The sequence below is a fragment of the Eumetopias jubatus genome, unplaced genomic scaffold (genome assembly GCF_037043125.1).
Source record: "Eumetopias jubatus isolate StellerSeaLion01/CBP00866 unplaced genomic scaffold, mEumJub1_p1.0 scaffold_7, whole genome shotgun sequence".
NCBI classification, from domain to species: Eukaryota; Metazoa; Chordata; class Mammalia; order Carnivora; family Otariidae; genus Eumetopias; species Eumetopias jubatus.
In genome coordinates, this window is record NW_028274813.1 from 103,593,835 (window position 1) to 103,606,908 (window position 13,074).

Genomic DNA, 13,074 nt, shown 5'->3' on the forward strand with positions numbered 1-13,074 from the left:
TTTCTCAGCTATGCAGTTTGTCTACAAGCTTTTCAAATTCTTGCAAGTCTCCAAAAATTTTTTAATATGCTTATTGAAAAAAGTCTGCCAGTAAGTGGACCAGCCCAGTTCAAACTTGTGTTGCTCAGGGGTCAGCTGTAGTTTTATAATCTTAAGGTGGATAGACTATTTCTCAGCACTTTATTATAAATCACAAAGGGAAAAAATGGACAGATTTGACTGCATAAAATTTAAAACAGCAAAAGATACCCTAAACAAAGAAGACTGGGAGAAATACCTATGGCTTATACTCCAAAGAGTTGCCACCTGTAATATATAAGAAGCTTCTATAAATAAAAAAAGATTGATTTAGTGAAGTGATCCATGGACATAAACAGATAATTCACAGATAAAATGTAATAGCCAATAAACATAACGTAAAATGCTAAACTATTAATAAAAGAAATACAAAACAAGCAAATAATTTTTAGATTATCAGATTGTCAAAGATGAAAAAGATTGATAATATCAAGGATTGTTGAACATATGGTGGAAGCAGCATGTTGTGAGAAAGCAAATTAGTACAACCCTTTGGGTGGTGATTTAGCATAATTCATTATATCTATAAAATTTTGAGATGTAGCCCGGTGATGGGTATTAAGGAGGGCACGTACTGCATGGAGCCCTGGGTGTTATATGAAAACAATGGATCGTGGATCACCACATCAAAAACTAATGATGTGGGGCACCTGGGTGGCTCAGGTAGTTAAAGCGTCTGCCTTCGGCTCAGGTCATGATCCCAGGGTCCTGGGATCGAGCCCCGCATCGGGTTCCCTGCTCAGCAGGGGCCTGCTTCTCCCCCTGCTCATATTCTCTGTCTCTCTCTCTCTCTCTCTGTATCTCTGTGTCTCGAATGAATAAATAAAAAAAAAAGCTTAAAAAAAAAACTAATGATGTATGGTGACTAACGTAACATAATAAAATTAAAAAAAGAACCAACTGAAAAAAAATTTTTTTGAGATGTTCATGTTTTGAACCAGCAATTCCTTTTCTAGGAATTTATCCTATTGAAATATATTCAAGTAATGGTAAGGAATTTGCAACAATGTCTGTCAGTAGAGCTTTGCCTCAAAGAACAGAATGCTTTATAGCCATTAAAAAGAACGAGGATGTTTGGAACATGTTAGAAAACAAAAGCAAGGTATAGATCATTCTTTCATTCCCCAGGCCATTGTCATTAGGCCAGACATTGTGCTGGATACTGAGAATGTGAAAGTGAAAGTAGACAGGCACGATCCTAGCCCTTATGGAGCACACAATATGTATTCTATTAGTCCATTTTATTAAAAATATCGAAGTATGCACACTGGCACATAAAGGCTGGAAAGATAAAACTAAATTGTTAGCAATGCTTATTTTGGGATTGGGGGGACTTTTGGCTTTATAGATATATTATTTGTATTTTTTTAATGAGCATACATTGTTTATGTAATCAGATAAAACTATACTCTAAGCGCTTCCGTGATTTCTGTTGTCCTTACTAGAAAATGCACATCATTCAAGGCCTTTCACAGTCTGATCCCAACCACTTTTTCCTGCCTCCCACCATCCCCTGTCTTCCTCTCCCAGACAGTCTCAAGCACATCCCTGAGATCTCTATTATACCTCCACATACTTGCTCTTGTCTTCAGTTCCAACCTGAAAGAAAGCATCCTATCCCTCCTTCAAGGTCCTACTCAAATGTTACCCTTTGTGAAATCGTTCCTGATTAGACTCAAAGCAAGTGGCTTTGTCCACTGTTACCCCTTAGCATAATGTTTTTAAATCAAGGAATAATTTACATACAATAAAATGGACAGATTTAAAGTATACAATTGGATGAGTTTTGACAAATGGATGCACATGTGTAACCACCATCCCTATCAAGATCTCCAGCTGGATCCCTTGCGCTCCTTTCTAGTCAATCCACCCCGCCTTCCACAGAGGCAACCGCTGGTTCCAACTTCTATCACCATAGATTAATTTCACTTGTTTTGAACTTTATATAAATGGAATACCACTACATGTACTCTTTTGTGGCTGACTTCTTTCATCCAGCATAATTTTCTGAGATTCATCCATGTTTTTTGTTTATCAATAATTTACAACTTTTTGCTGAATAGCATTCCATCTTTTGGATATATAATTTGCTTAGCCGTTCTTCTGTTGATGGGCACATAGTCTTGTTTTCAGGCTGCTCTTCTATATACTATGGTTAGTGGTTTCGGCTTGCTTCCCCAAATGAGATTATACCATTTATCATTGAATATGGGAACTCTCTGAATCATGTTTGAATCCCCATCACTTAATCTGTGCTCAGCAGACAGTAGTTATTCATTATATTTATGCTTTTGAATAAGGGGGTATGAGAAAGGAGGTCAGTTGGAAATTACTTTGAATGATGGAAGAGAGATAAAGGAAAATGCTGTTCTGACACCAGATGTGTGAGTTTTCCCACACCACCCAATTCAGTTCTCTGTGGACACTGACTAGGTATTCTACAATTTAACTCATTTCTGGCACCGACTGCCCCAAGTTAGAACAGACCCTGCAGGTTAAGGGCTAAATCCCACAAGACTGCCCCCACTTCAGATGCTGGTTTCAAGTCCCAGGCTGTCACCTGTATTTCTGACCAACCGGCTATAAATTGTGGGTTCTGATGACTCCCTCCTCATGTCTGATAATTTGCTAGAACAGCTCACAAAACTCAGGGAAACATTTACTTATATTTACTGGTTTATTATAAAGGATATTATAAAGAATACAGATGAACAGCCAGATAAAGAGATATATAGGTCAAGGTATGGGAAAGGGGCACAGAGCTCTCATCCCCTCTTTTGGGTGCACCACCCTCACAGTACCTCCATGTATTGGAAGCTCTCCAAACCCCATTGCTTAGGGTTTCTCTGGAGGTCCTGTTATGTAGGCATGATTGATCAAATCATTGGCTATTGGCGATTGAATTCAATTCCCAGTCTTCTCCTGGAGGTCAGGGGGTAGGGCTGAAAGTTCCAGCCCTCTAATCACATGGCTGGTTCCTCTGGCAACCAGCCCCCTATCCTCCAAACATCACCTGTTTAGCATAAACTTAGGTACACCTTAAAGGGGCTTATTATGAATAATATTTGGGAGCTCTGTGCCAGGAACTGGGGACAAATACCAAATACATATTTCTTACTACATCACAGTATCACAGGAGATTAATTCTGATTTCACCCAGGGAAAGTGAGAAGCTCCTAACCATGCTTGTTCTCCATGGGAAGATTATACTTCATTTAGGAAAACTTTTCAAATGGTTATTTGTTGGGTGGCTGGGAAGGAAAGAAGCTAAGATGCATGAGTTCTGTTGTTGGATGTCTAGGTAGCTTGGGGAACGAGTTTCAGCAGATGAACTCACTGGTTATGTTTTTTACGTGCCTCACCACAGGAGTCCTTGATTCTTGCAGAGAAGCCAGTAGACTCTGCCATCACTGACACAGAGTTCCTATAGAGATCTAAATCTGCCCTTGAACCCATAGCCCTGTGTTTGTTGTCTTCATTGCACATAATTAAAAGTTAATATTTGAAACTAGTGAACTCAAGCAGAAATAATGACTTTCACTTACAGTATCAAGAGGTCATAGCTGACCATGTGAATAGACATCACACTCCTTCCTGGGCTCCCACCCACAGGGTGGGTCCCAGGGCAGGTGCCAGTTCTAGCCAGGCTTCTTCCAGATGGATCAGGAGATAAGCTCTCAATGGAAATGCCAGGACGGGGCAGGGTGTCATTTGGCTGTGTGTAGGGGGTTTTCTTTTTCTTCCTTTTTTTATAGTTTTATGGAGGGATAATTGGTGTAAGATAAATGACACATATTTAAAGTGTAAAATTTGAACTGTCTTGACCTATGTGGGGGAAACCATCACCACCGTCAGAATAATGAACATATCCATCACCTCACCAATTTCTTGTACCCCCTTGGTAATCCCTTCATCCCTCACCTTCCCCGACCACCTTATCCCTAGGCGACCACCAATCTGCTTTATATCACTATAGTGTATTTTGCACTTTTTAGAATTTTATACAAATGGAATTATAGAGTGTGTGCATGTGTGTATTTGTTCCTTCTTTCCAGTTCAGCCTTAGGAATAGAGAAAGTTCAATGAATGTATCCTTGGGACATATTTGGTTTGTTGAGGGTGAGGTGAGGGTAACATCCCAGGAGCTGAGCTGACTCCTTTGTCTACTTGGAGTTGGTAATCTTTGGTCAGACTTTTCCTGAACAGAGGCCAGGATTTAATATTACTAAGCAGATTGGAGGCAGGAGGTTGTTGTTGACTTTCCAGAAATCATTGGCACAAATGCCTTTAGTGTCTTTAGCCTTTGGGGCTTCGTGAGGTTGCGGCATGATTGAGATAAGCATGGAAAATTCTGTTCCAAGATGTTTCCATGTCACTGGAGCTGCGAAGGGCAGACCCCATCCTGTCACTGAGGGTTGGAGAGCTGCAGGAGCTGTGAGACCTTCACTTAGCCCAGAGCCAGAGCCCTTGTTTGGTTTCCCACTTATAAAGGCTCTGTTTCCTCTTGCCTTGGGTTGTGGGATAATTGAGTGAAGGTGCAGTCTAGAATATACAAGTGGGAGACTCACTGAATCCCTGATTGACCTGCAGTCATAACGATATGCTGGCCTGGTCTAATAGTTTGTTGTTGTTTTTTTTTTTATGGTGAATAATTCTATATCATGAAGCACTTTGGCCCTTATCCCTGCCCAGTCATTCTAAAATGACAGGGCACAGGTAGAGCATGGGGCCCCTCCTCTCCAGCATTGTCTGGGCCTCACACCTTCTCCCCACCCTGTCATAGTTGAGCCTGAGCCAGAGGACCATAGAGGGTCATGCACCCCTGCCAGGCTGTGCACAGTGTGGACGAGGATGGCAACTCCCAGTTTCCCAGCAGGCAGCCGCAGAGGCCTCCTTTCCTCTTGCCTCATAACTTTTCCCCACCCTTGATGGAAGGCAACTTGCAACTCCTTCCAAACTGAGGGACTGAGCTCAGCTGACATTTCAAGAGACTCAGGTTTCAGGCATTTGCTCCCTCAGGCTGGCCAGCTCCAGAAGGGTGGAGACAAAGTGGGAATGTTCAGACCCTGAGGAGATCAGGAGGGGGCCGTTAGGGGGACAGTTAGCACCTGGCACTTGGCCAGGGTCCTGCAGCGAGGTCCCCCAACAAGTTAACCAGGCGCCCTCGTGCCTGTTGCTCAAGCTCCTGCAAAGGCACAGAATACTCTAGGTCAAGTCACTGCTGAGCACCTGGAGCCCAGGGGCTGGCCAAGGGACATAGCCAGGGCAGGGAGGGCTGGAGAACACCCATGGAGCTGCAAGAAGAGGTATAAGGAGAGGGGGAGCTGTGCCTAAGGTCTGCTGGTCTGTTCACCTTGGCCTGATTTTGTCTGCCCTCTTTTCTTCCATCCTCCATATTCAGCCGCCTGAATTCCCCCATCCTCTCTCATCTCCCATCCATCAGCCCCCAAAGCTTTCTTCTCAGGTGCATTTTGCATGAAAGCTTTCTAGGTTTAACCCTCCCAAAGGGTATGTCAAAGGAGAAGGTTAGCGGTCTGTATCTGCACAGTGGTTGTGCTGGCCTCTGGCCACGTGTGGCTATGAGCACTTGGGATGTATCTGATGAAAGTGAGAAAAAGCTTGATTTATTTTACTTCGATCAATTTCAGTTTAAAAGCTGATAATTGGTTCAGGTTTTGGAAAACTTTTAAGCATGTTTGGAGCAACTCGGGCATGTGAATCGGCTTTTTCCACTATAATTTTGTCAAACCTAAACATAGATCAAATATTTTCAATGAAAATTTAGCATCCGAATCGAGCTGTGCTGTTAATTTAAAATACACACTAGGTTTCAGAGACTTACTACAGAGAAAAGAATGAAACTATCTCATATCAAAATATTGATTACATATTGAAGTTATAGTATTTTGGATCTACTGGGCTTTATAATATATTACTAAAATTGATGACACTATTTTTTTCCTTTTTGGGGTGTGTGGCTACCATAACTTTAAATTTTCACCTGTCTCGCTTTGTATCGTCTTATATTCTATCCGACTACATGCTCTAGATTGTATATATAGCTGCATTTACATGAGGAGGTAATGGCCAACCTGAGGAAAGACTTGAGTCTCCCCTGCCAATCCATGGCTCTTGCCACCACATGCCCCTGATCATCAGCCCCAAAGAATCTTGAGTTCAGGGAATGGGGAGCAAGGGTATGAAAGGGGGGCAGATGATTTCTTTTGCTCACTCCAACCTCGCCCCCTGCCGCCCCAGCCCCAGTGGGATGGGAGCAGGTGCAAAGGAATGAGAGTTGCACAGCCACTGTGGGGGTGCCTTGCTCCACCTGTCCTTACCTCTGAAGGATGTTAAAGGGGGCGAACTGAAAAATACCTGTGTTCTGACTGAAGAGACCATCAGAACCTGGACGGTTTATAATGTTTCTATTCTAAAGCTGGGCCCACTGTTTTATCACCTACTAGAGCAAAATTACCCTTGGACAGTTCATCTGTTTCCATCCTTGGGCAACTGCAGTGAAAACTGGAAGATTTCCTAGATAAACAAACAGTGATGGTGCCTGTTTGTAACCTCTACAGGATTGCCTCTTCCACCAAACCAGAATGTGAAATCTGGATTTAGATAAAAAATTGTATGGAAGATGATAGCATGTTTTGAAAAAAAAATCCAAAATAGATAACAGGCAACCAAGAGAGGCTTCCAACATACTCTAAGTGCAATACCCAGTGAAGTAGAGAGACATAAGGCCCAGTCTTTATGTTCATGTCCTCTTAGTTAGGAATGCCTCCCTCTCTCCTTCCTTCTGTTCAAATTTGACTTCTTCTTTGAGGCCCAGCTCAGATACCCCCTTCTCTCTGAGCCTTTCCCTGATTATTCCAGATTTCCCAGTTCTGTTCGCTAAGCAGCTATGTGACTCCAGGGCTACACATACTATGGGCCTCCGTCCTCAATAAAATGATTAAGTACATCAGTGTATTTTCCTTTGGAGCCAGGTGCTAAGACATTATAGACAAGTGACATTACTTACTCTGATCAGTTACCTGTCACCATAGACCGGGGACTACAAAGTGCTTTGCCAACAATAATGCTTGAACCTCACCTCCAAAAAAATCAGTCTGATGTGAAAAACATTTTATTTATAATTTCTCATATTTATAGTTTATGTCTTCATTACAATCATTCTTACAATAAATACAGAAGTGCTAAACAGACCATCATCATAGTGGCCTACGGTCCATCCGAGGCACAGGGACAGAGGGATGCTGTAGACCCTGGTGCTTCCCAGTGGTGCTCAGGAGGCCTTCAGAGAGTTTAGTGAAGGGGGAAAGAATTTAAGGTCTGAACTTGAAATGGGATTAATAGTCAATGCAGCAAAATCCTAGAATGTCTCTTAAGGAAACAGGTATAAATTTTTACTATTTTTACCAGATGATCCTAAAGAAACAGAACAAAGAGACTCAAACTCTCCCATTAGTAAGAAACAAAGAAGCCAGGGCCTTCCCTGTCCTTTTCCCACATGGGCTTTGTTTTTGTGATCTGTACCTATAGTGCACCCAGCACAGCACCTGGGCCTTCTACGGGGTGCAAGTGAGGCAGAGGAACTTCACACGCCACAGTGCTGGTTTCCTTCAGTGGTGACTGGTGTTGGTGGAATGAGTGAGAACCTGAGGAAAGGCTTCCCAGTTTCCAAGCTTGGTCCCCAGGAGCCCCATAATGATTAGCAAGGAAGTTGACAGTGTTGATTCTTGGAGCCTTCTGCCTGCCTCCCTAGCTTTGCTTTATCTCAGCCACAGGGCAGGAGAAAATGCCACTGTTTTCATGGCCTAGTCAATCTCCCTTTTTATGAACAGCCATTGTGCCAGCTACAATGATCTTGTTGTTTTCTTGCAAAATTTGTCCATAAAAGGTAGAGAGATAGTCCCAGGACTCTGGATTTATGTTGGTTTCTGATTGGCACCTTTGGGCCAAGGCCAAGGAAGCATCACCTAATTCACTATGCTCTGTCATGAGGCTTGTCCCTGCTGTCATTTGATCAGCATCAGGCATGCTAATGGCAAGGTGAAGATGCCACCCCAGGCTCCGAGGCTGTCAAAGATCCTGTGCACACACATGTCTGAGTGTTCATTAGGTCTTCTGTAACTCTGTTTAGCAAACTAGCTACAAAGCCATGGGGCTTGCCACCACTACAAAAAGTCATGATGGTAGAGAAGGGAGAAGACTGTTCTCAGAGTGAGAGGGAGGAGTAGAAGGAAAAAGATGTTATAAAGAAACCTGTGCTTTGATAGGACATTCCATGCTGTCAGAATGAGACCAGGAATCGAAAGTTCTCTGTGAACTGCAAGGTGCCGGCCATGAGAAGTTGGTGGTGGAGGCTCCTTCTCAGTCATGGAACTAACTGGTCTCCAAGGGGCTCTTACATCTATTAAAGAGTTAAGTCTTCTCAGAAACTGTGGCTTGGGTAGAAGATCATGAAGCATCTTTGTAACATTCCGTTATTATTGGTCCCTACATACCATGATGCCCCCACCCTGCACAGATAACTTCCTGCTTTCATAGCTTGAAAACAGATTTTAACCAAGCCATGACTCAACATCCTCCAAGTCAGGGAAATAGGTACATCCCAATTCTAGATTGGCAGTAGGGACACCACCGAAGTGGCCAAAATGAAATCTGGGCAAGAGAAAAAGCTCTTCAGTGATTTTGCTTCTGCGTATTTCCTCTAGATTCAAAAGCAGTTTGGGTCATCTCAGAACTCGTGTCTACTCTAGGAGAGAGAAAGTAACAACACTTTTCAAGGAATAGCCTAATTATTTATAAAGTCTGTGAAGTACAAAGCATAACTGCGCCGCTGACAGGAGGTTGGGCTTGGGCTTAATATTCTGTCCTCACACTTAAGACTTGACAACTTCTGACTCCAGTTCTGACTCCGAAGTGTGTGCCTCCAGGCCTTATGTGTCTTCTCATTCTGTTTCTCTGGGCCCATTCAATGCGTTTGACCCAAAGCACAGGACTTTGGAAATGCCTCTACTGTGTTTCAAAGAATATCTTTTGTTTTCTTTTTGTCTCTGATGCCTTGACCCTTCCTGTATCATTCTTCCTCCCAGGTGTAAGGTCAGACCAAAAGTTTTGTCATAGCAGAAAGAAATCAGAGGAAGAAAACAGTCCCTTCCCTGAGGAAAGAAACTGAGTCTCAAAAGCAAAATCTAAGCAGATAGTACACATTCTGGTCTGAAAGCTTGGACAAGAGGCAGAATTTCCAGGATCCTTGAAACCACACTCAAGTGAATCCCTGGATGAAAGTGTTTTCTGACCAAACCAATCACAGCCCCCAGTGGGTGACTTGGTTTGTGGCCCCAGAATCCAGACAACCTCATGGTCTCAGACAGATGAAGCAGACAGCTCAGAGTTCCTGCCTCTTTGGCGAGTTCTTGCCATCCACAGATCATACTGGCAGTGGCCGTGGCATCAGGATGGCAGGGCACCCACCTAAAGGCCCCCCATGGGTCTGGGGCATTTGTGGGTTGAGCTTCAGAGAACCCTCAGGTATTTCAAATGTCTAGGGAGCCACAGTGTGTAGTGTCCAAAGCAAAGTCCTTCCTTGGATGTGCCTGGGAGTTCTGGGGCCTCAGGCATGGGCCTCAGTCTCCTTCTTGATGGCCGGTTTGTAAATGACTCCTTTGTTGTCACCTTTTTTGCTACTGGAACAAGAAGAACACACAAGTCTCAGTTAAAGAGAAGAGACAAGCAGAGAACAGCCTGACTCAGCTACGGAATGAGATGAATTTTAGGGGTCAGATTCTTCTTGTGGGGACCTTTCCCCTGTTCTGATGGTCTTGGGAGGAATGCCCCCAAAATAAAGTATTAACCAAAAAGGAACCTGTTGTTCATTTTCCAGTTGTTCTCTTATAACAGCTGATGATAGTAGACCGGCATTTTGAAGAAGGTCTCATTACCACCCCAACTTTAAACCTTTGATTCCATAACAGGATTCCTGGAAAATTTTTTTTAATACATTATAGAAAAATAAATTGGTTTTAGAAAAACCAAACATGACAATAAAAACATGAGCAAAGGCCATTAATAGCTAATGGAAGTTCCATTACCGGTTCCAGGTCAAGGCAAAGCTCTACCCGGTCACCTCGCTCTTCACCCACAAGCGCCGGAAGGATGATGTGGAGCTCAGTGACTTGCACGGGAAGTGATGGCCACTAGCCTCGCTTCCCCACCTGCCCACTCCCGCAGGGCTCCCACCGCCCCCAGCTCCTAGATGGGATTTTAAACTTCACCTGCTTTTAAATCTTTTGCTTTGCAGCCTCTCTTCTCCTTCCACCTTCCCTCCTCCCTTTTGTACCTTCCCATCCCACCCACCCTCCCAGCGACCCCTTCACCCCTCAGATTCCCAGGGCGACATGAAACATGTCTGATGGGCAGGACAGGTGCAAACTCCACTTGTGGAAGTAGGTAACCATGACAGTCTGATTTCTAATGTCTCGAAGCAAGGGAAGCGGGTGGTGTGCAGGCCTCCGGGCACGAGTCCCACTCCCTGAGGCTAAGTTTTCTTGGAGCAACCTGTTCATTTTGGTGGGTCGTTGTGTGTCTGAATCAGCCCTGTGCTCGAGCCCGCCCGTGCTGTTGCGCCAGGCACATCATTCTCCTTTTCCATTGGGCTGTGGGTGGGCACCCTGATACCTCTAGCAAGAGGTTGACCATCTACCTCACTCATGAGAGGCATCACGTGGACGTTACCTGGTCTCTAGCAAACAGCTGACCTGGCTCCGGCCTAAAATCTTCCTCCTGTCTCATTCAGCTCTCTCAGAGGGTTTGTTGGCCTGAGTAAACAAGCCGGTGTTTGAAAGGGGAAAAAAAAGAAAAAAAAAAAAAATTTCCCTTCATTTTTCTTTTTGGATTCAGAGACAAAAAAAAAAAAAAACAGATGTAAAGATGTTAGAAGGAAGACAGCCTTGCTGCTTATGTTTAGGCAAATGGGACCTCCCCATCCCCAAATCAAGAGACTTGTCTTAAGGTGTTAGCCACGGCGGCAGGCTGGTGGACACACCTCCACCTCTGAGCATAATGATCCAGTGTCTCATGCAAAGGAGGCTGGGGGCCATGGTGTTTAGGAAACAGCACTACTAGGGTAAGTGTTGGTACAGGTGCTGGGGGCTCTTCATTCTACAGACTGCCTTCCCAAACAGATCAGTCCTCATGGACAAATAAGCTACCCGAATGCCATTTTGAACCAAAACCAGCTCACCTTTTCTTTCTTCTGAAAAGCCAAATGGACACTGCCAGGACAACACAGATGCCAAGAACGCCAGCCAGGACCGCTGAAAGGATAATGCCTGGGGAAGAGGCAGTGAACATGCATTACACTCCCCCTTCCTTTGCGTCCGTCTCATCCCATGGCACTTGGATGCGAAGTCAAGTAACAGCTGTGTAATCTGCCACAGAAGGATGTAATTTCCCCATTTCTGTTCTCAGGTTCTGGTCTTTGGCTTAGCAGAACTGGTTGGAGTACTTAGAGCCATTTTCAAACTGTAGTCATTCTCCAGCAAGGGTTCGCAAACTTGCACCAGGATCATCTGAAGAGCTTGTTTAAAATGTAGACTTTTTTGAGCCCAAGCATCACAGACTCATTCAGTCTAGAGCAGGGCCCAGGAATCTGCATTTTTACCAAACAGCTCTAGCTGATCCTGATGTACATGGTTCATGAACCATACTTGGGAGAAACCCTGGGCTATAGAATAAGAACTTACTCTGTCTTGGCTTGCTGGAGTTAAGGACCACTGGGAAGCCTCTATCGGCTTTGCTCCCAAGCTCCCAAGCTCCATTGCACAGTCCTAAGTAGTCCAAAACAACCAGGGGCCCACTGCCAAGATCACCTAGCCAGTCACCCAACCTCCACACTGGGCTTGGGCCTGTTCTTAGGCTGCAGCTTCCCAGCATGGCCAACAGAGGTCTTGGTTAGGCTCATTGAATGTACACATGCTGTAGAGTGATTAGGTCTTTCATTATGGAAGCATTTGATTGGCAGTTCATCTTTGAATCATAGAGTGGTTTGAAGGTAGGACCCACAGAAAGGAGAGGGCCAGGAGCCAGACTGACAGCACAGAGAAGCAGGGAGGATGGGCTTAGAAGACTCACAGGCCCAGATCATACCAAGAATCACAGCAGTCACCCAGCTGCAGCATGCAAGGCCGGCAGGCCACATACCCAGACTCAGTCCTGCGTATGTAAGGTCTTGCACTTCAAAGGGGAGAGGAAAAGGTTGAAAATTAACCAAGTCAAACCATGGTGGATTTGCCCAGTGTGTTGAGCGAAGCCCCACCTTTTGTCTGGTTGGAAGTACAGGGCTTATGCAGATTTTCTGGGTGCCCCATGGTATAGAGGGAATTGTGCACCTTGGGAATTCACATTGTGATCTCCCTCTCCAGTTCTCCTTTATCACAACAGTCTCTTTGCTAGGGCCAGACTTCAGTTTTTAGTACAACATGGCTAAAGTGGAAGATGAGGAAGGGTAAGGATCAGAGTCTACTTGGGCAGGCTACTGTGTGCTTCTCGCATCCCTACCCCTCTTCATCGGTAAGGAATCGGCCAGGTTCTGGCAGGCTGGGGCTGGCAGGGCTTAGTTGGAGCCTTCGCTAGACTTCTGCCCTATCCCTATCCAGTCTTGTTGTCGTGATGGTTCTGTTTTTGCTTTGGCCTCACTGGGCAAACTGGAGAAACCCCTCCGTACCCGCCTCCCTTCTCTGCTGTGTAGAACCCTGAGATTGTGGCTTCTCTCAGAGCATTATTATTGGGATGAGTTAGGAGTCCTCAGCGGGGCTGAAATAGTGCCCAGCTATCTGAGGTAAAATCCCATAGTCAGCTTCCTAGGCACCTCCCTGGGGGACGGTCATGGGTGAGCCCATCTTCTTGAGTAACACAGAAGAACCCAGTCATGAAGCCCCCCTGGGTTACCCCAGCATGCTTCTTCCAGGTTCTTAGAACTACTCC

At 44.7% G+C, this 13,074-nt stretch overlaps 2 protein-coding genes across 7 annotated transcripts in view; one reads left to right on the top strand and one right to left on the bottom strand.

Moving 5' to 3' along the window:
- Window positions 1–13,074, top strand: part of APH1B (aph-1B gamma-secretase subunit) — an 80,078-nt gene that overhangs the window by 43,502 nt on the left and 23,502 nt on the right. The gene's annotated exons all lie outside the window — the stretch shown is intronic.
- The window catches only part of CA12 (carbonic anhydrase 12), a 55,755-nt gene continuing 49,873 nt past the window's right edge, over window positions 7,193–13,074 (bottom strand). For 2 of the 4 annotated variants that reach the window (XR_003608625.1, XM_028100278.1), the window contains 3 exons: window positions 11,333–11,420; window positions 10,825–10,907; window positions 9,701–9,776 (listed from right to left, as the gene is read on the bottom strand). Coding sequence is in view for 3 of the 4 variants with exons in the window: in XM_028100278.1 (XP_027956079.1) it covers window positions 10,859–10,907; window positions 11,333–11,420 (137 nt within the window). In the remaining variant the exon portion in view is untranslated. Of the gene's footprint in view, window positions 9,777–10,824; window positions 10,908–11,332; window positions 11,421–13,074 lie in introns of all 4 variants that reach the window. The other 2 variants (XM_028100279.1, XM_028100277.2) reach the window with 2 other exon arrangements.